Below are 20,856 nucleotides of genomic sequence, written 5' to 3'. Positions count from 1 at the left end.
TTTCAATATAATAGAATTAACAATGTAAATTTACTTACATAGCATTTTAATTTTAAATTGCAAATTCTTCCTTTACAATAATCCAGGGTAATAGGTAAAGTCTATATTCTCATTTAATCAATTAAAAAACAAAAGTTCCAGAGACTTCCATAGAAGTTAAGCCATTTTCCACAAATGAGAAGGTTCAAAAGCCAAGCCTCAAACTGAAGGACACCTTTAAGCCCAATTACCTCTCCACTATAAACATACTGATTTTAGATTGAAAATTCCAGGGGCTCTTTGTAAAGCTCTTAACTCTTTGCCTTAGGATTCTAAAGATCTTTTCTGATACTAATCATCCAAATCACAGGTGTTATCACTTTATCCCATGCACTTAGTGTGACTATCTTCAGGTGAATAATAACAGCTAGCTAGCAGAGCATATCTCACCTCATTTGGTGAGATGAAAAAGAAACTCTTGCTTTTTCATCATCTTACCAACTAGACTGAGTTTCTACTACACTGGATCTAGAAGGAAGAGATGCCTTTTCCTAGCAAGGGCAGTTCGGTACATGTGCACAGAAGTATAACAAAGACTATATAAGGTGTATGCTGTATGCTCAAAGGGATTCAAAGACAAAAAGAAAGTCCTCATTTGCACCAAAATATTTCTATTAGCTCTTTTTTACATAAACAAAAAATTTGGAAACAAAGCAGAGTCCTATGAACTCAGTATAATTATAATGATCAAGCTTGGCCCTGAAAGAGTTAAGAAAAAGCATGTCCCCATCTGTTTTGCAGAAAGTTGTGGAATATGGGTATGGAATATTGTATGCATTGACACAATTAATGTGCTGACTTTTTTGTTGTTGTTACTGTTACAAGAGATGACTTGCTGGTGACGTTTTTAAATGAAGACAGTGTTAAAAACAAAAAATAACAAAGATTTTATTTATTTATTTGCTTATTTTTGCTGAGATGATTGGGACTAAGCTACGATGTGTTAAGTGTTTGAGATCACATTTGAACTCAGGTTCTCCTGACTTCAGGGCTGGTGCTCTCTCCACTGTGATACCTAGCTGTCCCAATTTAATTTCATTTTTTTTTTTTTAAGAATTATAGGTTTAGAACCAGAAAGGTCTTTTGAGACCACCTAATCTAAGCCCCTCACTTTATATATGAGGAAACTGGGGACCAGAGAAATTAAATGTTTAATTTGCCCAAAGTCATATAAATAGTGACTAACAGAGCCAAGATTTAAACACAAGTCCTCCAACTCAAATCTAACCTGTATTCCACTGATATCAATTGGAGAAGACTAAACAAATTATGATACATTAATGTAATAGAAAATTCACTGGAAAAATAGAAAAAAATAACAATATGATGAAAACATAGAAAAGTAACATGGGAAGATATGAATTGATACTATGTGAAAGAAAAACAACAAGGTTAAAAAAAAAGAACAAGAGAAAAATAAAAACTGAACACTGTGAAATTATAATAGTGTGGTTGAAAAAAAGAAATGTGAGAAGGCATCTCTAATTCTTTGCAGAGGTGAAGGGAAACATTATATATAATGTCAGAATTTTCAATATGTTGCTTCATTTTGCTTAATTGCTTCCTCTTTTTCATTGCATCATAAAGGATGACTCTGGGAAGGAGGGAAAAACTGGGAAATGTAGGTGATATAAAAACAAAATATATCAGTAATCCACCCCCCACCCTCACTTCCAGAAAACATATATTAAATGCCAAAGGAACAATCCAGACAGGGAAGGACAGAAGAGATGAGGGTCGAGATGGATGAAGAAGACTGAATGTGCTGGGCCCTGAAGGAACAAGTGGATCTTTAAGAAACAGAACTAGAAAAGGATACTCCAGGTGAGTGCGTTAGAACAAGCATGGGCCAAAGCAGTCTACTGCCAAGAGTGGAGGAAATGTATATTGGAATACTGAGAGTTCCTAAGAGAAGATAAGGTAAAAGAGAAAAAAAAAAAGCTCAGATTGTAAAGAGACTTGAAGTTGAATTTAAGACCTAGCATAGTAAATAGAAGGCACGTAATATCTGTTGAATTAAACATGACTCTATAGCCACTGAAGGTTTTCAAGGAAATGGATGACATCCACAAAGAAGTGTCTTAGGAAAGCTAAACAAAAGTTCAAGTTCTTTCTCCAGGAATTTGGCAAGCTACCAGAAAAAGAGAACACAGCTGTGGATCTTCCTGATTAGCAGAAGCTGGCACTCGTGGGTGGGATACATCACTCTCTGACCTATAGTCCTGGTCCCCTGGCAATCGGATGGCCTCTACTGGGCAGATCATAGGACGATACATATAGACCTGGAAAGAAGCCACCCAGCCTAACTCCTTCATTTTATAATGAGAAAATTGAGGCTCACATCCCCAAGACAGTGAGCCCAGGAGGTGGGATAAGTGCCCACATCCTGACCCAAGAGCTGATGTTCTTTCCACGGACCATCCTTCCCCCAGTAGTTTTTCCTTTCCACCCACATACTCATTTCTTTCAAACACCTGTCTTTTTTCCTCTCACATTTCCTCTTCTCCTTTGCCCACAGCGTGATCGTGTTAAAAATTATGGAACCCAGGATGCCACCAGAAACCCATGAGTAATTTCTACACCCATAGCATGAAGTCAGGCTACGTAAGGATTTCATAACCAGGCCATCATCTGGGAAATAGCACAAGTTCCTAGGAGGTCATAATGGTTACATATGCCATTCATGAGAAATGTCATCACCCCACAGTTGAACTAACAAGGCCTTTATACTACTCTTAATGATTGGAACCAACCAACAAATTGGGCATTTGTTAACAGGGCTGGCCAAGTCCAAGAAGCTATTCTAGTGGATTAGCTAAGCCAGTGGCAGAAAACCTAACTCCAAGACACTAACATTTCTCCACACAGGGTCCCTCTCTTTGCCACCACACACAGGATTGCACTTGAGGGATACTTTTTTAAAAAAATAACTGAGAATCCCCAAATGTATTGGCTAGTATGAGGAACCACAATTGTCCTGTTTTATAACAATGACTGCCAGGTGCTGCCCTTTCTTTTTTTTCCTTCCTTTCTTTTTTTCCTTCATGACAAAAGTCCCTAAAGCCAGGTCATGAAAGGTAATGGACCATGGCATCATAAGCTGTCATGCTCCGGAGGATAAGCTCCCCACAGGCTGAACACGCATTCAGGTGGGGAAATTCTTGGAAGGTTCAAGGTCAGGAAAGCTCCCTCCTTCTTCGCTCAGCTGGGGCTCATGGGCACAGACTCCCAGGGAGAACCAGAGGAGCTCAGGATGACCGCCATCATTATCTTCTTCTTCATCAGTCAGATTTCTACAACACTTTCAAGTTTTACAAATCACTTTCCTCACAGAATCCTCGTGAGGTAGATAGTATGAATTATGACTTTCCCTTCTGAGTAGTTGAGGATACTGAAGCTTAGTGTAATCAAATAACTAACCAGCTCTAAATATGAGAGCTGGGATTCAAAATTGGGGATTCTGACCCAAAATTCAGAATATACTGAGTGGTTGGAGAAAAGGACTGAGGCTCTGTGGTATCCTCATCAGCCATAAAGGCCAGAAAGTGGCCCTCCCAAATACGGTTTGGAACAACAATGGGAAAAAAAAAAATGTGCATCCAGTCTCAAACATGGCTTCCCTGGTTTCTGGTTTTTCACAATCAGTTTAGGATTCTTTCAAGGTTGGGGGTGTAGAGATCTTTCCTCAAGATTCCAGATCAAGCTCCTGCCGGACTATAGTCACATGGATTCCTGTGCCTTTTTACTGCCAATTATTCCATTTCCTATGGGACCCACTGAAGTGAGCTGGCAACAAGCAAATCAAACACCTCAAGTGAAACCATTCCTCATTTATCAACATGTGTCATTCCACTTCCTCCAGCCTGTTCCTTTCACTGCCTCCACAACTCATACTCACTCTTTCCTCTGATTTCTTGCAATCCATGACCCTTCCTGAGAATGCCCTTTCTTTTTTCCTGACTCTTTCCAAATCTTGCCCTTCCTGCAAAGCCCAGCACAAGCCTTATGTTTTCCAAGAGGCATTGTTCAACTTACACTTGGGCTAAACCAGTGACTGGCAAACTACTGCTGAAGACTAAATCTGACCTATAGCCTTTCCACCCACAGACTGTTAATTGATAGAATTCCAATTCTCAAAGATCTATAGCCTAGTAGCATGGATATGATTCAGACACAAATAACTGTAATACAAAGTACAGTGCGATTTAATTTTTTTTCTTAAAAACTTAGGACAATAATCTCCCACAAACAGCATGACACAGAAGAAAAGGTGTTGGATTTAGAATTATGGTTCCCTGGATTCAAATGCTAACTGCAATTGACCACTCAGGTCACTTTGGATTTTGATGCTGGATCTACTAAAGAAACTCAGAACTCTCTAGGATTAATCTCTCTCTTCTACAAAAGGATAGGATATAACCAGATGCACTCTAGGGTCTCTTTTAGTTCCCACGTCAGTGGTACCTTATGACCTTAAGATGTGCTCCTAAATGTTAGGGAAGCTTTGAGGAAGAAGATGGCACTTCAAGGATTCCTTGAGAATAATCTCTTAAAGAGTTTAGAACCCTTGGGAAAAATCTTTAGAAATGGAATATGTGATGTTTCACTGGCCATCTCAGCAAATGTACAATCACCAATCACTCAGGAAGCCTGAACCAAAACTCCATCACTTGCCCTAGCATGGGAAGGTATACTGTGGGATTATCAGTAAGGCTTCTTGAGGAGCCTGACCTCTGCTAATGGAGATCTAATTCTTTGGGTGCCCTGCTATCTCTCTGGAAGTCATTAGCAGGCTTGACATAACCCCTAACATGCAGAATCTTGATATAAAGTCATTTATGACCTTTTATATCATTTACCTGTCAAAACTACCTAAGTACTAAGAAATTCTCTAGCCAGGAAGAATCCAAAAAGAACATTTTGCCAAACACTGACCCTTCCTTAAAGAAAGCCAAGGGTATGGCAGGCCTGAGCTGCTGGTCCCCTCTGCAGTGATGCTGACAGACAAGGAGTCTGTGTAAAGAGAAAGGAGACATGACTCAGGACCAAAAAAGGTTCACTAAGTTGTTGCTTTCTAACCATAACCACGCTCACAACCAGAGCAGACCTTAAAAGGAAGCCGATCAGCAGCAAATGTCCCAGACTGAGGTTTTGGGTTTTTTCAAAGGGCCTCAAAACTATCGAGGTTGAAGGGAGACATTTGAATCAAGTAAAAACAAAACCCTGAAAGAAAAAAAAAAAGAAGGGAAAAACCAACTACCCCAGTTACACCTACAACAATGAAATGCCACTTGGGAGTCAAAGGTAGATGACGCCACAAATCTAAATTCAGCAGCTGTTTGTAGCAAAGCTTGGGGACATTGGTTCTACCAAAGAAACTCGGAACCCACCAAAGACTTTTAGCCAAGGGAGATTTGGGTGGATGTGAGGAGCCTTGGGCTCTATTTCTGATTCTGCTACCAGCTTACTGTATAGCTAAAGGAAGTCACTTCCTCTTTCTGGGATTCTTTTCCCATCTATAAAATGAGAAAATTAGATTAGATCATTGCTAAGGTCCCGTCATATAAGTTCTATGATTCCATGGTTAATGGCGAAGATATTATGTGGATACAGGAGCAGAATATAGTTCGTATGTCTCTAGAAAAGGGGTTCTTAACCTGGGATCTGAGATTTTCTTTTAATATAATTGTTTTCCTTTGTATTTTATTTTAAACATTTAAAAATATTATTCTGAGAACGGGGTCATGGGCTTTAGCAGTTTGTCAAAGGGAAATATGACATAATAAAAGATTAAGAATCTCTATTAGAAAGTGGAAGGACTACCAGTTGAAGCTACAGGGATGCTGTTCTCCAGAATAATGTTGAACACTCTATAAGGGCTATATAATAATGGAATGTGTCTCTTTTAGAAGGGTGGGAGTTTGCCTGTAATTGGAAGCTCCCCCATCTATGAGGAGTACCACAGAAAAGATTACAGCCCTAGGTCAAAGCCGTGACAGGACAACTTCTAAGACTCTTCTAAATTTATGTGATTAAAGGGGAAGTAAAAGATAGAAGAAAAAATACAGAAAAACCAATGCTATGTGAATTCTACAATAAAAGCCCCTTTCCACTTGTCTTCCATTCACATCATAATTTGAACCACTAGGAAAGATTCTGAGCAATTCCTTAAGAATTGCTAGGTTTTGAACCCAGGCTCTCCTGTTTGCCACACAGGTGATTTTTATCAGCTAAGCCAGGTGCCCTCCAGGAAGGATTTCAAAGGCTTGGTTTATGTGGTTTCTGTTGTTCCATTTTCTGAGCCCTGGAGATGCTGAGGTATAACAAAAGGTCCCAAAACCAAAAGACAACAAGGAAGTAGCTGTCAGAATTCTGGAAAAACCACAACTAGATAAGCAGGTCTTAGAAAATTGAGAGTTGCTCCCCTTTGTGTAATCCTTTCCTAAGAAATTTCCAGCAGTTCTAAGTGGGTCCCCAGAGACCATGATGAAGACCACTTCTCCCTTGGAGACCATGATGAAGACCACTTCTCCCTCAGCTAGCCCAGTTTGAACGTGGTGTACAGTCTGGGGTCAGAGACAGCCACAGATATAAGGTCCTCCGCTTCCCTCATCTTACCTTCTCGCTTCATGCCCATGGCCAGACACTTCTGGTAGCGGCAGTATTGGCACCGGTTCCGCTGGCGTTTGTCAATCAGGCAGTCTTTATTATCTCGGCAGGTGTAGGTGAGGTCCTTGCGGACCGTCCTCTTGAAGAAGCCTTTGCAGCCTTCACAACTGTACACACCATAATGTTTACCTGAAATGAAAGGGCAGAGATGCTTTTCAATTCAATGAACTTGCATTAAATGTTCACTCTGCACATGACTCTTGGCTCAGCAATGTGAAGATAAACTCGAAGAAAAACCCTGCCTACAAACTGGAGGGGAAGTGACATGTGTGTAGAAGCATGATACATGGTGGGAAACATAACAGATAGACTTGAGAATGTAGGAAATTGGGCAAAGTTAGACTTAGGATATACTCTAAAGCCCATCTTTTTAAAGTCTGGTTTGCAGCCCTATATGAGGTTTTGTAACTGAATGTGGGGGAGGGGGATGAAATTATGATTCATTTTTTAGTAAATATTTTATTTTTATGCCTATTTTGTATACCGATATATAGATTATGAGTGGAAAAAGTTTAAGAAGTCCTACTCTACAGATCTGTTCTATGGCTGCAAAGAATATTTTTAGAAGGTTGATAGACAGAATAAATCCATCTGAGTTGGATTTAAAAGTAAAGAAGGATTTGAACATGTGCTAACGCAGACTATAATACAGTCATCAGAGATGTTCTGTGAGAATCCAAGAGGTCAGAGAGGGCCTACCTAAGGAGGGAATAAGAAGGGAAAATAGCTAGTAGCACACTCTGGCTCTTTGTTGTTGTTGACTTGTTTCAGCCATTTCAACCAAATTGTCATGACCTCATTTGGGATTTTCTTGGCAAAGATACAGGAGTAGTTTGCCATTTCCTTCTCTAGCTCATTTAACAGGTGAGGAAACTGAGGCAGAGCCTCACAGCTAGTAAATATCCAAAGTTATATTTGAACTCAGTTCTCCCGGACTCCAGGATGTTATCTACTGTACAACTGGCTGCCGACAAATTCTGTCTAAAGAAGTAATTAAGGAGAGGGATGTGAAATAAGCTTAGGAAGGGTAGGCTGAAGACAAATTAATAAATGACTTAAATTTCAAGCTAAGAAATTTATGTTTTCTCCCTTAGGTAACAAGGAACCACTAAAAGTCTTAGAATACCAAGGTAATATCATGTATTCTGGTGAAAGGATGTGCCAGAGGCTGGGGAACTAGTTAGGAGAGTGTTATCATTGTCCAGGGAAGATGTTATAATAGACCTATGGACTATTCAGAAGCAGTGGAAGTGGAGAGGAGGGGACAGATGCAAGAATTATCATGTCAAGAGAATCCACAGGCCTTGGCAGCTGACTGACTGTGAGGGGAAGCTGAAGAGGGGATTGGCAAGAGTCAAGGATAAGGTTTTGAACTTCTGAATTCTAAGGAACCAGAAAGAATCATTCTCAGCCTTCTTTAGATACACACTATGACATCAAGAATATCAACCTTAAAGGTTGTCTAGACTAGCCCTTTCATTTTCCAAAGGGAAAAATAAGGCCCAGAAAAAGGGAAATAACTTAAATAATATCATATAGTGACTTGGTTTGAATCCAGGTCTCCATCTAGGGCTTTTTCTAGCAAACCACACTATTTACATCAGTTAGCAGGGGGGAATTCCTTTAGGCAGACTTCTCTGCTGCTGCTCCTCAGCCTTTCTAACACCAAAATATCATTCTAGATCCCCCAGAGCCTGACCCCAATCTATCCAGCCAATTATGTCTGGAGAGGCAGCACAGAAGTTGAGAGTTTGGGATTTAGGAAGCCGGAAGACCTGAATATAAACCCCTACTCTGTAACCCTGGTTAACTCAGGGGTCCTGAGGGAGAATTTCAGTCGCTTAGTTACTCTCAGACTCAGTGTCCTAATCTGTAAAAAGGAGGACTGAAGTAGATGATCCCAAAAGTCAAGGTCTAAACCTATTATTCTGTGATTGCCCCTCCTGCCCAAATAAAACATCTGCCTTAGCTAGACTGGCCCCACGGCCTCAACATGACACAAGTTTTCCTGGAGCTGCTACCTCTCTGATTATAGAAATCCTTACCCAATGTTCATAAAATCAAGGCTTTAAGAAATTTCTATGATGTGTGTGTGTGAGAAAGAGATAGAGACAGAAAATTCAACGGTGGCAGCAATGGTGGAGGGTCCCATGATATGGTGTCGGAGATGGTCAGAACTGCACAAGCTTGTTGTTTTTTTTTTTAATGCAAGGGTGAGTGGTGTGTTTGGTGGGGAGAGAGTGGGGGATGTGAAAAGGAGAGGTGCACACTGCAGAGGAATGTCTAGGTTTATGCACACCCGGTGGCAAGAATGTCAGAAACATGCACAAATGTGTCTTGGTCCAGGATAAGCCCAGTGAAAGCATTTCAAAAGAGGGGAATTAGCAAAATGAAACTGCCTGAGGCTAGGGCTGCCTGATAAATGGTATCATCATCACCTCCAATTTCCCTCCAGAGCTCCAGTGCCTCATTCATGATGAGATTCTGGATTTTACAGCTTAGCTGGCCCAGAGGGTTATCAATCTCTGGACACAGGCGGGAAGAGGAGGGAGGAAAAGGGGAGATGCCTGGAGGCCATGTCATCAAGCAGTCTGCTTCAGTTGGGGAGGGGCAGGGTCTCCTCTCTGAGGGGGAGGGAGGTCTCCTTAGGTCACAGTCTCTATAGCAACACCTGACCAAGTCAGAGACAGCCCTCAGAGGCACCCTCAGGCTTCCTAAAGACTCCTCGGGCCAGTCTGAAATGCCTTTAGCAGGGGACAAAGCCTGATAATCAGCAATGAGCAATCAGGAAGCAAACAACATTCTACTCACTGGTAGAATCACCTCTCCAGGCCTCAGTTTCTCCATCTGTTAAATGAAGGAGACTAAACAGTACTTACTATTTTTTGTTCCAAAGTCTAAAGAGTGTGTTCTTACACCCTTTGGTGTTCCCTCTAAAAGGGAATGATAAAAGATGGCCTTAAGGTCCTGGAATTTCCTCAGCTAACAAAGCTTCAATGACAAGCAATAGATTCTGAGCTTCCACCACAGGAAATTCAGAGCACCAGAGACAGAGATGTGCCTCCTTCATCAGGCAGGTGAGTTCACTACTAACAAGGGGGATGGAGCAGTGGATAAAGCGCTCTGGAGTCAGGAGGACCTGAGTTCAAATCCGACCTGAGACACACTTAACACTTCCTGGCTGTGTGACCCTGCGCAAGTCACTTAACCCCAATTTCCTACTTCTCCCAAAAATAAATGAACAGAAAAAAGATCGTTAAGAAGACTGAGAAACAATAAGATTTAGGGCTGAAACAGATAGGCAAAATGTACTGTCTTGGAGAGAGCACTGGTTTTAGAGGTTATGGGTTAGAATCCTGCTTTGCTATTTACCGAATAGCCTTGGTTGGGCAAGTCATTCCATCTCTCTGAGCCTCTGTATCTTCATCTTTAAAATAAGATTTACACAAATAAGCAAGATAGGTGACTTTGAAAACAACATGTTGAATTTTTATATACTTTAAATAATAAAAAGCAAGATATATATACTAGAGATTCATGATTTTACATATAATCCTTTTTTTTTCCCCCTATTCTACACTGTACATGGAAATATTTCCTTGGGGGAGGGAGTTGTTAAATTCAGAATAAAATAAGAGTGTTAGAATTTGTGGCCTCTAAGGTGTCTGCCCAGCTCTAAATCCCATCATTTTGTGTACTTTCTATTATGGAGAAAACTATTTACCAGAAGAATCTATTCCCCAAACATCTTAGTTCATCTTTCACTACATCTTGGTGATATCTGTACAAGGAAAAGGTTGCTGAGTTGGTGAGTGCATCTAATGGGCATCTTTGCAGCCAGAACTGGAATCTAAGGGGTAGGCTGAATGGGGTTCAAAAGGAAGAGCAATCTTTAATTGTAGGCTTTGCTGTAAGTTCTCCCTTAGTGCCTAGCAGAGTGTTCTGCACAGAACTGAATGATTTTCAAATTTAATCGAGTGTCTCCCATGCTGGCATTCTCCCCCATGCACATATTGGATGTCTCTCTTCATCTCTGGAACAGCTGCCATCTGGAAGCTTTACCTGAGGAGCGGTCCCCACAGATGGCACATATGTGCTTGGTGAAGGAGGCCATGGTTCCTGAGGGATGGGCGGGCACTTTAAGAACTCCATTGAGCCCAAGAGGTGGCTTAATATCTTCTGTGCTGCTGACAGGGTTCATTGGCGAGTTGAGCTGGAGAGGTAAAAACAGAAGGCCACATCAGGATGATATTCCAAGAAAGGAAGAAGAAATTCTGGCGTACCCATTTTCTAGTCCGCCACTTCTCCATAAGCCATCCGCTGCTGACAATAATAGCTATCACTTCTTCAGGGCTTTAGGGCTTACAAAATAAAACTTCCCACATAAGATAAATAATACAAATATCGATGCCTCCATTGTGAAGCTGAGGGACTAGGGGACGGGAGATAGGAGTTAGTGCTACAAGGGACTCTAGAAGACATCCCTAGTCCAGTTACTTCATTTATAGATAAGGATGCTAAGGATCATAGAAATTAAGTGCCTTGGTCAAAGTTTGATGTTTTAAATAGCAAAACCAGGGTTTGAACCAAGGTCTTTTTATTCCAAATCTAGCACATTTTCCACTTCGGCAAAAGCAGTAAGTTTCCAGGTATATAGAACACTGCTAGACTCTGAGAGACACAACACACAGGTACGATGACGTCCCACTCTTATGCAGCTGCTCCATACAAGTCTGCCCCGTAAAGTGCACTTCTCTTGTACAAAAGCCTATAGAGGGACCTTGGACATCACTACTCTGTTTTTCCTGAGGGGAGCCTTAGTTCAGCTCGGCCCTGCTCCTCTCTTCCTCACAAGTCTCTCTTGGAGAGGCCTCTTCAGGATATTGGGCCTGGAACAACATCAGACTCCTTAAGGGCAAGGGCAAGGGCAAGGCTATGGAAAGTTTAATGCCCAGTGGGAAAGGACTGAGGGTGGGGCAGAGAACAGGAGGATGAGGGATGAGTTCTAGGTTCCAAAATGAGGACTGACTACTTAGTCAGTTTCTCATACCTCAGTTCTGGAAGCTCAGTCCCACCCCCCAAGGCCTAACAGGACCTGAAACCTGGCCAGGAAGGGAAGCGTGGGAACTTCATCCTGTCGCCCTGGCAACACTGGAGTGACAGGGCAGTTTTGATTCCACTCACCATCCCGGCTGCCCCTGTCTGATGCAGCCTCCGCCTCTTGGGGCTCTCAGCATATCAGCATTCTACCTCTCCTCCCCCAGGGCTTGGCTCTTGCCCTCCACTTCCCCATCCTGTCTCCACTAACATTTCTGCTGAGCCTGGCCCATTCGGAAGTTCCCCCTCACCGGACTGGCCCCCTTCCTGCCAAACCCCAGGGAACTTACAAGAGACAAATATTTGTTTTCTTCTCCAAAATGCTCCTCTGTTCCACACCCTCGAGGAAAGGAACAACTCTCAAACACTTACAAATGTCATGGGAATAACAGATCTTTTCTGCCGTGTACTTCAGTAGCCTCAGAAAACCTGACTTCTCAATCTGGGAAATCCATTTGCCTTCCCCAACAAAAGTTATCCCCTTCCTCCTTTCTGAGATAACAGGAAGAGGATTAGTTTGGGGGGGGGGGGGAGAGAGAGAACTAAGTTCCTAATACTGACCACTAGCCCTGAAGAAAATGCTCTCCCCTAACCATTCATTGTGTGAAGAGGGCCACTCTCGGAGTTCCATGAAAAAGGTCTGGGAGAGCATTCTCCATCCCTGGAGATGTTCAGAAGAAGGTCAGCTCTGCTTGTCAGAGAGTTACCACGGGGGTTCAAATCTCCGGAAGGAACCCGGATTAGAACTCCAGGCGGACAGACAAATTTTGAGGATCCATGACTGCAAGATTCTGCTACAGCTTATGGCGTCTCTCCGGGCCTCAGTTTCCCTTTGAAGGAATGAAGAAACCATAGCTATCCCTAGTCCCTGCAAGGCAGCTTTGAGGTTAAACTGTCCTAGAAAGCTGACCTGGGCTGAGTAGAGAGAAGTCTGCATGCACTACCTCCTGTTATAAGGGGAAAGGTACACCACACATAATGATCTGCCTTGGGGCCATCGTCCCCCCACTCATCTATCTACTAGTTAGTTCTACTGCTTATTAGCTGCTACTTGGAACAAAACACTCAACAATCCAAGTCTCGTTTATTCATCTAGAGAAGGAGAATAACAGTTGTAGTAGCTGCCTCCAAGTTTTTTGCACAATAGTAGCTGAATAATAAGTGCTTGCTGTTTGGTGGCCTAAAGGAAACCAAGGAAGTTCCTAGAGCCTCTCACTTTTAAAGCACAAGTGTCATTCACCTGCTCAAAAACCCTTCAATGGTTCCCAAGTGCCTCTAGGGAAAAAAAGATGTCTCTCTTAACTGGATTCAAATCACTGGGTTTGGGTGACTGGAGGTCACAGTGTCTGTGAATATAATCCAGTGTCAAAATGGCCTCAAAGTTAACTGCCAACTCTAAGCTGATGATCCTATGAACTTTACCTCTTCAGCCTTATTTCCCAATGTTCTCCTTCACAATCTATATTCCAGCCAAACTTCTCTAGCAATTTCTGCAATCCTGTTCTGCCATCTAATACCTTCTGTATCCCCCTGAGCCTGGAGTCCTTCCTCACCTCCACCTGTTGAAATCCTTCCCTTCCTCAAAGGTGTCATGCTCTTCAGGGGCTACCTCCCACCTCAGCACTTCTCAAAGCATGATCCTCGAACCCGGGGGGTACCCTGGGCCTTTGTCAGGGGGTCTGCAAGGTCAACGCCATTTTTGTGATTTTCTATTCAGATGCTTTGTCCTTTCCAACTACACATCTGTGTGATAGAGAGAGAACCGATCCTGAATATTTTTTAAGAGTATAAAGAGGTCCCAACACTAAGACGTGGATCTTCTCTGCACTCTGCTTTTGAGAAGGCTTTGGGAAGTCTCCATCAGGACCACTCACTGCAAATTTGACCCCCTCACCCTTCCAGCCACTTTGCCCCAGCCTCCCTGACGCTGTCCCATGGAGCCCAACTCAGCAAAAGCCAAAGAGAAGGTACTGAGTCAGCTCGGCGGAGCAAGGAGAAGAACTCCCCGCTGTTTCCTCTTTCTGTGGCTACCCCGAAACTTCAATGGGACAGTGTGCTGGAGTGGGGCCACCCACCCTGCTTCCTTGTCCCCACAATGTGCCCTAGTTCCTCACCCGGCCTAACTGCTCTGGGAAACAGAGGGGCCAAGCCTTGCCCTGGACTGAAAACGCCTGGCTCTGCTGGGCCGGGAGCCGGGAGCTGGGAGGGCTCCCTCCTAACGCAGGGACCAGGCCCTGATTTCTCCAGGCACTGGGAGAATTAACCTCGGGCCGCACTGGGCCTCGGGGAACCTCAGGGGAGAACCAGAACAGGGAGGGGCAACCCCTCTTCCCCAAAAGAAGAGCAGCAGGTGACAGATACAGCCAGGCTCTCCTGTTTCCAGACACCCACAGGATCCAGCTCCTACTCATTATTCTATTTTGGAGCCAAGTAAATCGAGGCCCCTCTAGAAGGATCAAACGACTTGCCCAAGATCACACAAAGAGTAAGTTGCAGAACCTGAAGTCCTCTGGTTCTAAATCCGGTTCTTCTTCCATGCACTAGTCACAGAAGTGGGGGTCAAACTTCAGCTAGAGGATGACTCTGAGAAATTGATATAACCCCTAACCACAGCACAAGAGACCCGTTTTCCACCTCTAATTATATGATCCTTCTTCCTCTTTGCCTTGGGGCAAGGGTCCCTTCCACTTTAAATTCCACAATTCTATAATACCCAGCCCAGAGCTCTCTCACTCATAGGGTTGGAGAATACTGCCTCGGTGTCTCTCTGAGGCCAGTGAGCCTCCCTCTTGGTGCTCCTTTCCCTCTGTCCGATTTTTCTGAGCCCCGCTCGCTTCCAGGACCTGCTCCCACACAATGGGGGCAGCATTTTGCCCCATTCTTCCCACCTCACCCAGCCCCTTCCAGGAAGCCTTTGGAAACAGCTGCAGGAGAGCGGCCTAGTCCAGGGTGGGGGGGAGGTCTGCAGCCCCCCATCCCCCAATCCCCTGGCCTCCCTCTGCCTCAGCAGGGCTTCCACAGCTAACGAGGCATGGCGGACCACAAGTGGTCCCTACCAGGTGACCGAGCACCTTGGCCAGCACCATCCTGCTGCTTCAGCATCTGCCCTTCTCCCACCTGACTCTCCTCCCAGAGAGGGCCGGCCAGGTGCAGGGAGGAAAGGCCTACGTCGGGGTCTCCGAGGCTCTCCCTTCTCAAAGGAAAGCTCCTCATTGCACAGAAGCTTGCAGCACCAAAGCTGAAGGGGCCCCCGCCTTCCTCTAATCAACCTGATCTTCTATGGGTGAGAGCAGGGAGCGCGGGCAGGGGCAGGCGCAGGCCAGAGGGGGAGTACGGAGGGTCTCTGCACCCTGCACTCACTCTCCTGCCTCCTTATCCCCACCTCTTGTAATCCTTCCTTCCCAGGAGCCAAGGCCCATCTTCTCCGTGAAGGTCTCCTGATCCCCCCAGCGGCTGCAGTGCTCCCTCCCCAAAGCTCCCTGCGTTCTACATACATTACATACAAACAGCACACGTTTTCTGGAGAAGCTCCTGGAAGGCTCGGAGCACTCCCCTTCTGCTCCAGTATCCCAGGCATTCAGCACTGTGCCTGGCACAAAGACTTGCACTGGATCGAATGGTTCTCTATCAACCCGTCCTCCAATCAATCAACACTTAGACCTGAGCTTATGTTCCTGAAAACAAGCTAAACCTCGGAGAACGCGGCTCTCCTAGTGCTTCCCTCTAAGGAAGGGACACAAGCACAGTGACCGTAATGCACAGCAGGACCCAAGCCATCAGAGGCAACCCGACCTTCCAGGGTTCTTGGGAGGATCAGGGGGGGGCAGGAAAATCTTAAAGCATTAAATAAACACTACAACCACCACCACTACCACAGCTGCTGCAGCTCCTTCCATTGTGATTATTATTATTATTAAAGAGTCTGTGAAAGGATTCTCTTCTCACAAGCACTGGCTTAAAAATCAGAAATTAAATTTTATTTTCTGTCCCTGATGACTAATGTAATTTTGAGCAAAGACTTCAGAGAAGGCCTCCTTAGTTTTCCTTAAGTGTGAAACAAATGGTTTCTCTTGCCCCTCTCTTGGGCCCCCTGGGCAGCAGCCCCCCTTTGAAGGCTCCGTCCTCTCTCCTTCCGACCTCCCTGCCAGGGCTGCCCCTAATGCTCTCAGACAGGGGACAGATGGCCAAGTCCATTAAGGCTGCATGTCTTCCCAGCCTCTGTCGGGAAGACAAGTTACACCAGCCCAGAGAGAGGCATGGGCAAGGCCCCATCCCACCACCGCCACCACAGCCTGAAGATGGATTTGTAGGGTAGCTTAGGGAGGGAGGGTGGTCGGATTCAGTTTCCCCTTTCATATCCCTGGGCATTGATTTCAGTTCCCCCGCCTGAAGTCCGTGTGACTTCCTGAAATAACCAGGACTAGTAATTAAACCCTTGACTAATCCAAACCCCACCCTATCCCTAATTCTCTAGCTTCCCTCTGCTGCCCGCTTCTCTGTCTCTCTGTCTCTGTCTCCTTCCCTCTCCCTACCCTGTCTGTCGGTCTCTCTTCTGCCTTCCTCTCTGCCTTTCTCTAGTGCTCTACGTCACACAATTTTGATCACATTCACTTGGCCAACACAAATCTCTTGTTCTGGGCTTCTGTGTCCTCAGTCCCACACGGCATCTTGCACTAGCTACTGAAAAAGGAAGGGAGGACAATCATAAAAGACAAAACACGCCAGGGTTTTCACCTTTTTTGTGCTGTGGACACCTCTGGCCATCTGGTGCTGCTTATGATTCCCTTCATAGTATAATGTCTTTAAATGTACAAAATAAATGCACAGAGTTGTAATAAAAATCAATTATTAAAATCAGTTATCAAAGAAATTTAAATTTCTAGGTTAAGAAAAACAAGCATTACATATTAAGAAACCCTAAAATGGAAAATTTCTATTTTTAAAAGTTTCTGCTTAATCAAAATCAATTTAGCCATCTAAGATAAGAAGAGAAAGTGTTGAGTGCGGGAAGAAAATGATAAAATATATACTGAATTGACACAAAAGCACGAGACCAAGAATTATAAACGACTAACCACCAGGAGAAATTATAGACTAGGTCACTGTGGATTCACTTCCATCCAGAGACAGGGGAAAGGAGCAGACTAGGAGAGAGATGGGAGTCAGGGCATGTGGGAGATCTCCTCAGGGCTGGGTCAGGAACTTGCTAAGTGACTGGGGACACGCCCCTCTTCTTCTCCTCAGTTTTCCTTTCGGTAAATAATGAAGCAGCAAGACGAAAGGATTTCTACGGTCCCATCCTCGGCTGACACATGACAATACTATCAGCAAGAGGGAGGAATATTCCAGGCCTCCAGAGAACAGCCAAAGTCAGTGAATCCCACAGGTTTGGACAACTCTGGGCTTGTGGTGATGGCTCAGCAAGAATCCCTCCCTCCCTCCACCCATCTCCACACCAGGGGAGAGCCCCGTTTCTAGGGGGAAACCTGACAGGAACCTTGAAGCTTGGCTTGGTTCACAAGGGACAGGACTGATGCAAGGGGGGAGGGAGAAGAGGAGATTTCAGTGGTGTTTGGACTGGCCCCTTTCCCTCCGGCCGTGGCCTGCCCCGAAAAGGATGGGCCCATGGAGGAAGATGACAAAGTGAGACACAAGGGCACTTCTCTTAGTCTCAGGCTCCTGCCCTCTCCCCTGGCCCAGCCAAGAGGGAGGGGTCTCCTTAATCAGTCTGAAAGCAGGCCCAGGGAGGATGACTAAGCAGGAGGAATGCTGTCTGGTTCCTGGGGCCAAAGGAAGGGCTGAGCCAGCTCGGGAAAGATCACCCCGGCCGGACTTGACCATGCAGGTCTTGCTCCCGGCCGTTCTGTGGATCAGTCCTGAAGCTTAGGAGAGCAGGAGAAACAGAGCTTGCTGGGTGAAGAGGTGGAGAGCCAACCAGAGGGTCTGCCCACCTGATAACCTATGGAACTCAAGCTCCTTGAGCACAGTCTTTCCTACCCCTAGAACCATGTCTACACTTAGTAGGACTTTATGAACTAAACTGAAAGTCACTGGGCGAGCAAGGTTGGTCCCTGAGCCATCCCAGGCCCCCCAGAGCCGGGCCGCGGACTCCGGCAACCCACACTCATGGAATGGAGCAAACGCTGGCAGGAGCAGGAACAAGATCATCATAATCACATAGGCCTCGGGCTTCTAGATGACACTTTCTTCAAAGCCCATCGTCCACCCCAGGTCTCCAAGGCTGAAGTCCTTTTTACTCCTTCTAGGCTTTGAAATGATGTCAGAGGCCTTCTGATCTAACCCCACATCGTCATCCCCTCTGAAGCATCTCCAGTGGGTAAGCTGTGCTTGGCTACTTCTAGTGACAGGGACCTCACTACCACTCCATTATTGATCAATTTTTGTGCTTAGAAAGTTCTTCCTTATACATGGCCTGAAATCTACTTTGATGCCTAGAAAAGAATACCAGAGTAAAGGTAAGGAGCCTTCAGGATGAAAGGGGGACTAATTCCCCCTGTTCATCAGCAACAGCCAGGAAAGCTAAACTGCTAAGAAGAGTGCCCACAGAACGCCAAATGTAAGCTTTTATACATATATATCAGCTTCTGGAAGGCAGGGATCATTTTATTTTTCCCTTTATGAAATTAATATATTGTCCATAAAAATTCTTAATAGGTCAAACCCAACTCAATTAGCCATATAACTGTCTGCCTCAGTTTCCACACCTGTAAAATGAACTGGAGGAGAAGATGGCAAATCCCTCCAGTATTTTTGGCAAGAAAACACTAAATGGGGTCAAGAAGAGTCAAACACAAGAAAAACAAACAGTATATGTTTACATAGACATATTTATGTAAACATAAACACACGTGAGTAGGAATAAAAGTGGAGTAAACTGTCAAACAGGCTTGTTTATTCAGGCAAACACTCAATTGCCCTGCTAGGGACTCCTCCCAGCCCTCACCCCACTGAGGGCATGATTCTCTCAGCCATCCTGGTCACGGGGCCAAAGTAAAGAAGCAATGAATCAGAGGAGAGAGCCAGCAGGTGTCTTGACTCCAACAGATCCCAAGGAACCAATAAATAAAATCCTGGTGGCAAATTCCTTAATCTGCCCTTCTGCTAAGTGGGCAGCGCTCAGCCCGTGGAGAACAGGTGGCAGGGCAGGACAGCCAGGCAGCCAGGAGCGGCTATTTTTAATGAGTTCAGGCCTGGGATGGCGGTAGGTTTGCATAATCTCCAATCAGCACCTCTCCCTCCCAGCCCCCGCTGCTGAGGGGCAGCCTGGGGAAGGAAAGAGGGGGAAGAGGCTAGGAAAGCAAGGCTGACCGCCACCTGGCAGCGAGACAATGGGAGCCAGGCCCAGCCTTCGCTCACTGGGAAGCCAAGGACCCCAGCCAGGGAGGAGCCCGCCGATAAAGGGCCGGCCCTTCAAAGCCAGCCAAGCAAGGGTATTTTCTTCTGGGCTGGGAACAGGAGGGGATTCGGAGGAAGGGGGCCAAGAAGGAGATGAATCAGCATATTGCCGAACAGCTGCTGACCTCTCTGTGGGGTCCGTGTTTCCCACCCTCCCAAAGCTCACACTGGCTGAAGGGAGGGGGTAGGTGGGATACAGATGAACTTCTCCTAATTCAAATCCTGTAGTCTATTCCTGGGCGCTGTGTGGTGTGGCAGAAAGAATATGGATTTGGGAGTCAAGCATTCTAAGTTTCAAATCCTCACTATCCTAGGAGCAGTAGGGACCAACCACGGGACCTAGGAGCAATAGGATGCAAAGTGGAGGAAGCCTCTGAGTTTGAACCCATCCTCAAACATTTACTAGCTGTGTGACTCTGGACAAGTTTGCCTCGGTTTCCTTATCTGTAAAATGAGCTGGAGAAAGAAATGGCAAACCATTCTGTATGTCTGCCGAGAAAATCCCAAATAGGGTCACAAAGAGCCAGAGATAGTAAGTAAAACAACTGAACAACAAAACAACAACACGGACCAGGCATTAGGCTAGTTATGTGTCTCTGGGCAAATCCTTCGATCTCTCCTGTTCTCAATTCCATAACCATAAATTTAGTGGCTTAGATTAGATAATCTCTTAGGAACTTAAGAGGGTTCAGGAGTTCTACTCATTTGGCAATCTAATGAAAAGCCTTTGGGTCCCCCCTTCAGAAAGTTTTTAAATCCACAAAATCCACAGGACTTCAAAGGAAACTAATTAACAGAGGGTATCCCATAAGTCTTAGTGCCACGTTAAGCTATTAAAGCTTTCACAAGGAGGCTGCATGGAATGTGAATCTTCAAATCTACTTATTATTCTAAGAAATCAAAGCTGCACTAAGATTTCTGGGACACTCCATATTGAAATGCAGCCATCAAAATATTTATAAAACATAGTCATATATATGTGCAAGGACCCCAAGTTAAAAACCCCTGTTCAAAAAACAAAAACAAAAAAATTAAATTAAAAAAAAAAAAGAACCCCTGTTCAAAATGCTAAAATCCTGGTTTTCTAGAAGTCAGGGTCCTGTCGCCCTGGGAAAGTTCATGAGCAATAGTACCTATAAGATTTCCTGGAGAAAAGCTTCTTGCCATTGGATGTATGACTTATTAATTGGACTCATGGAACTTCAAAAGCAGAAAAGACCTTGGAAACCTTGTCTGCCCCCTCATGCCAGTGGGACTGACACTGAGGTACAGAGAAAGGGGGTGACTCTCCTCACTCATCCTGCACAACAGTGGGGAAAGCTGGAACTGAACTGAGGATTTATTCAATGGGACAGATTTCAGATTTTGGAATCCGCTCACACTTCCAGTTTCAACACTGTACTGCCTAGAGTAAATAGGACTTGCAGTTCCTTTTAGGAGTCCCTAGTTCTAGTCTGGATCTTGGCTGACTTTTCCTACGGGTTCTGCTAACTGTCCCTAATCCTCCTCTGAGGGGTGTCCCCGTCTCCTATTAGTGCTGATGGAAGCACTGAGGAATGGGGCAGGGGGTGGGAGAGGTCCCAAAATGACAGAATGCTAAGCCCTCTGCCCATTAGGAAACACCCTGCCAGATGT

The 20,856-nt window shown here is 44.8% G+C and overlaps 1 protein-coding gene across 2 annotated transcripts in view; it reads right to left on the bottom strand.

The window, feature by feature from the left end:
- RXRA (retinoid X receptor alpha) overlaps positions 1 to 20,856 on the bottom strand; it is a 271,189-nt gene that overhangs the window by 60,568 nt on the left and 189,765 nt on the right. For both annotated transcript variants that reach the window (XM_074294066.1, XM_074294067.1), the window contains 2 exons: positions 10,771 to 10,921; positions 6,658 to 6,837 (listed from right to left, as the gene is read on the bottom strand). In XM_074294066.1, the coding sequence (XP_074150167.1) occupies positions 6,658 to 6,837; positions 10,771 to 10,921 (331 nt within the window). The remainder of the gene's footprint in view (positions 1 to 6,657; positions 6,838 to 10,770; positions 10,922 to 20,856) is intronic.

This window comes from Sminthopsis crassicaudata, chromosome 2, assembly GCF_048593235.1.
Source record: "Sminthopsis crassicaudata isolate SCR6 chromosome 2, ASM4859323v1, whole genome shotgun sequence".
Taxonomy (NCBI): domain Eukaryota; kingdom Metazoa; phylum Chordata; class Mammalia; order Dasyuromorphia; family Dasyuridae; genus Sminthopsis; species Sminthopsis crassicaudata.
The sequence above is the reverse complement of the archived record's forward strand: the minus strand, read 5'-3'. Positions and strand labels throughout refer to the sequence as shown.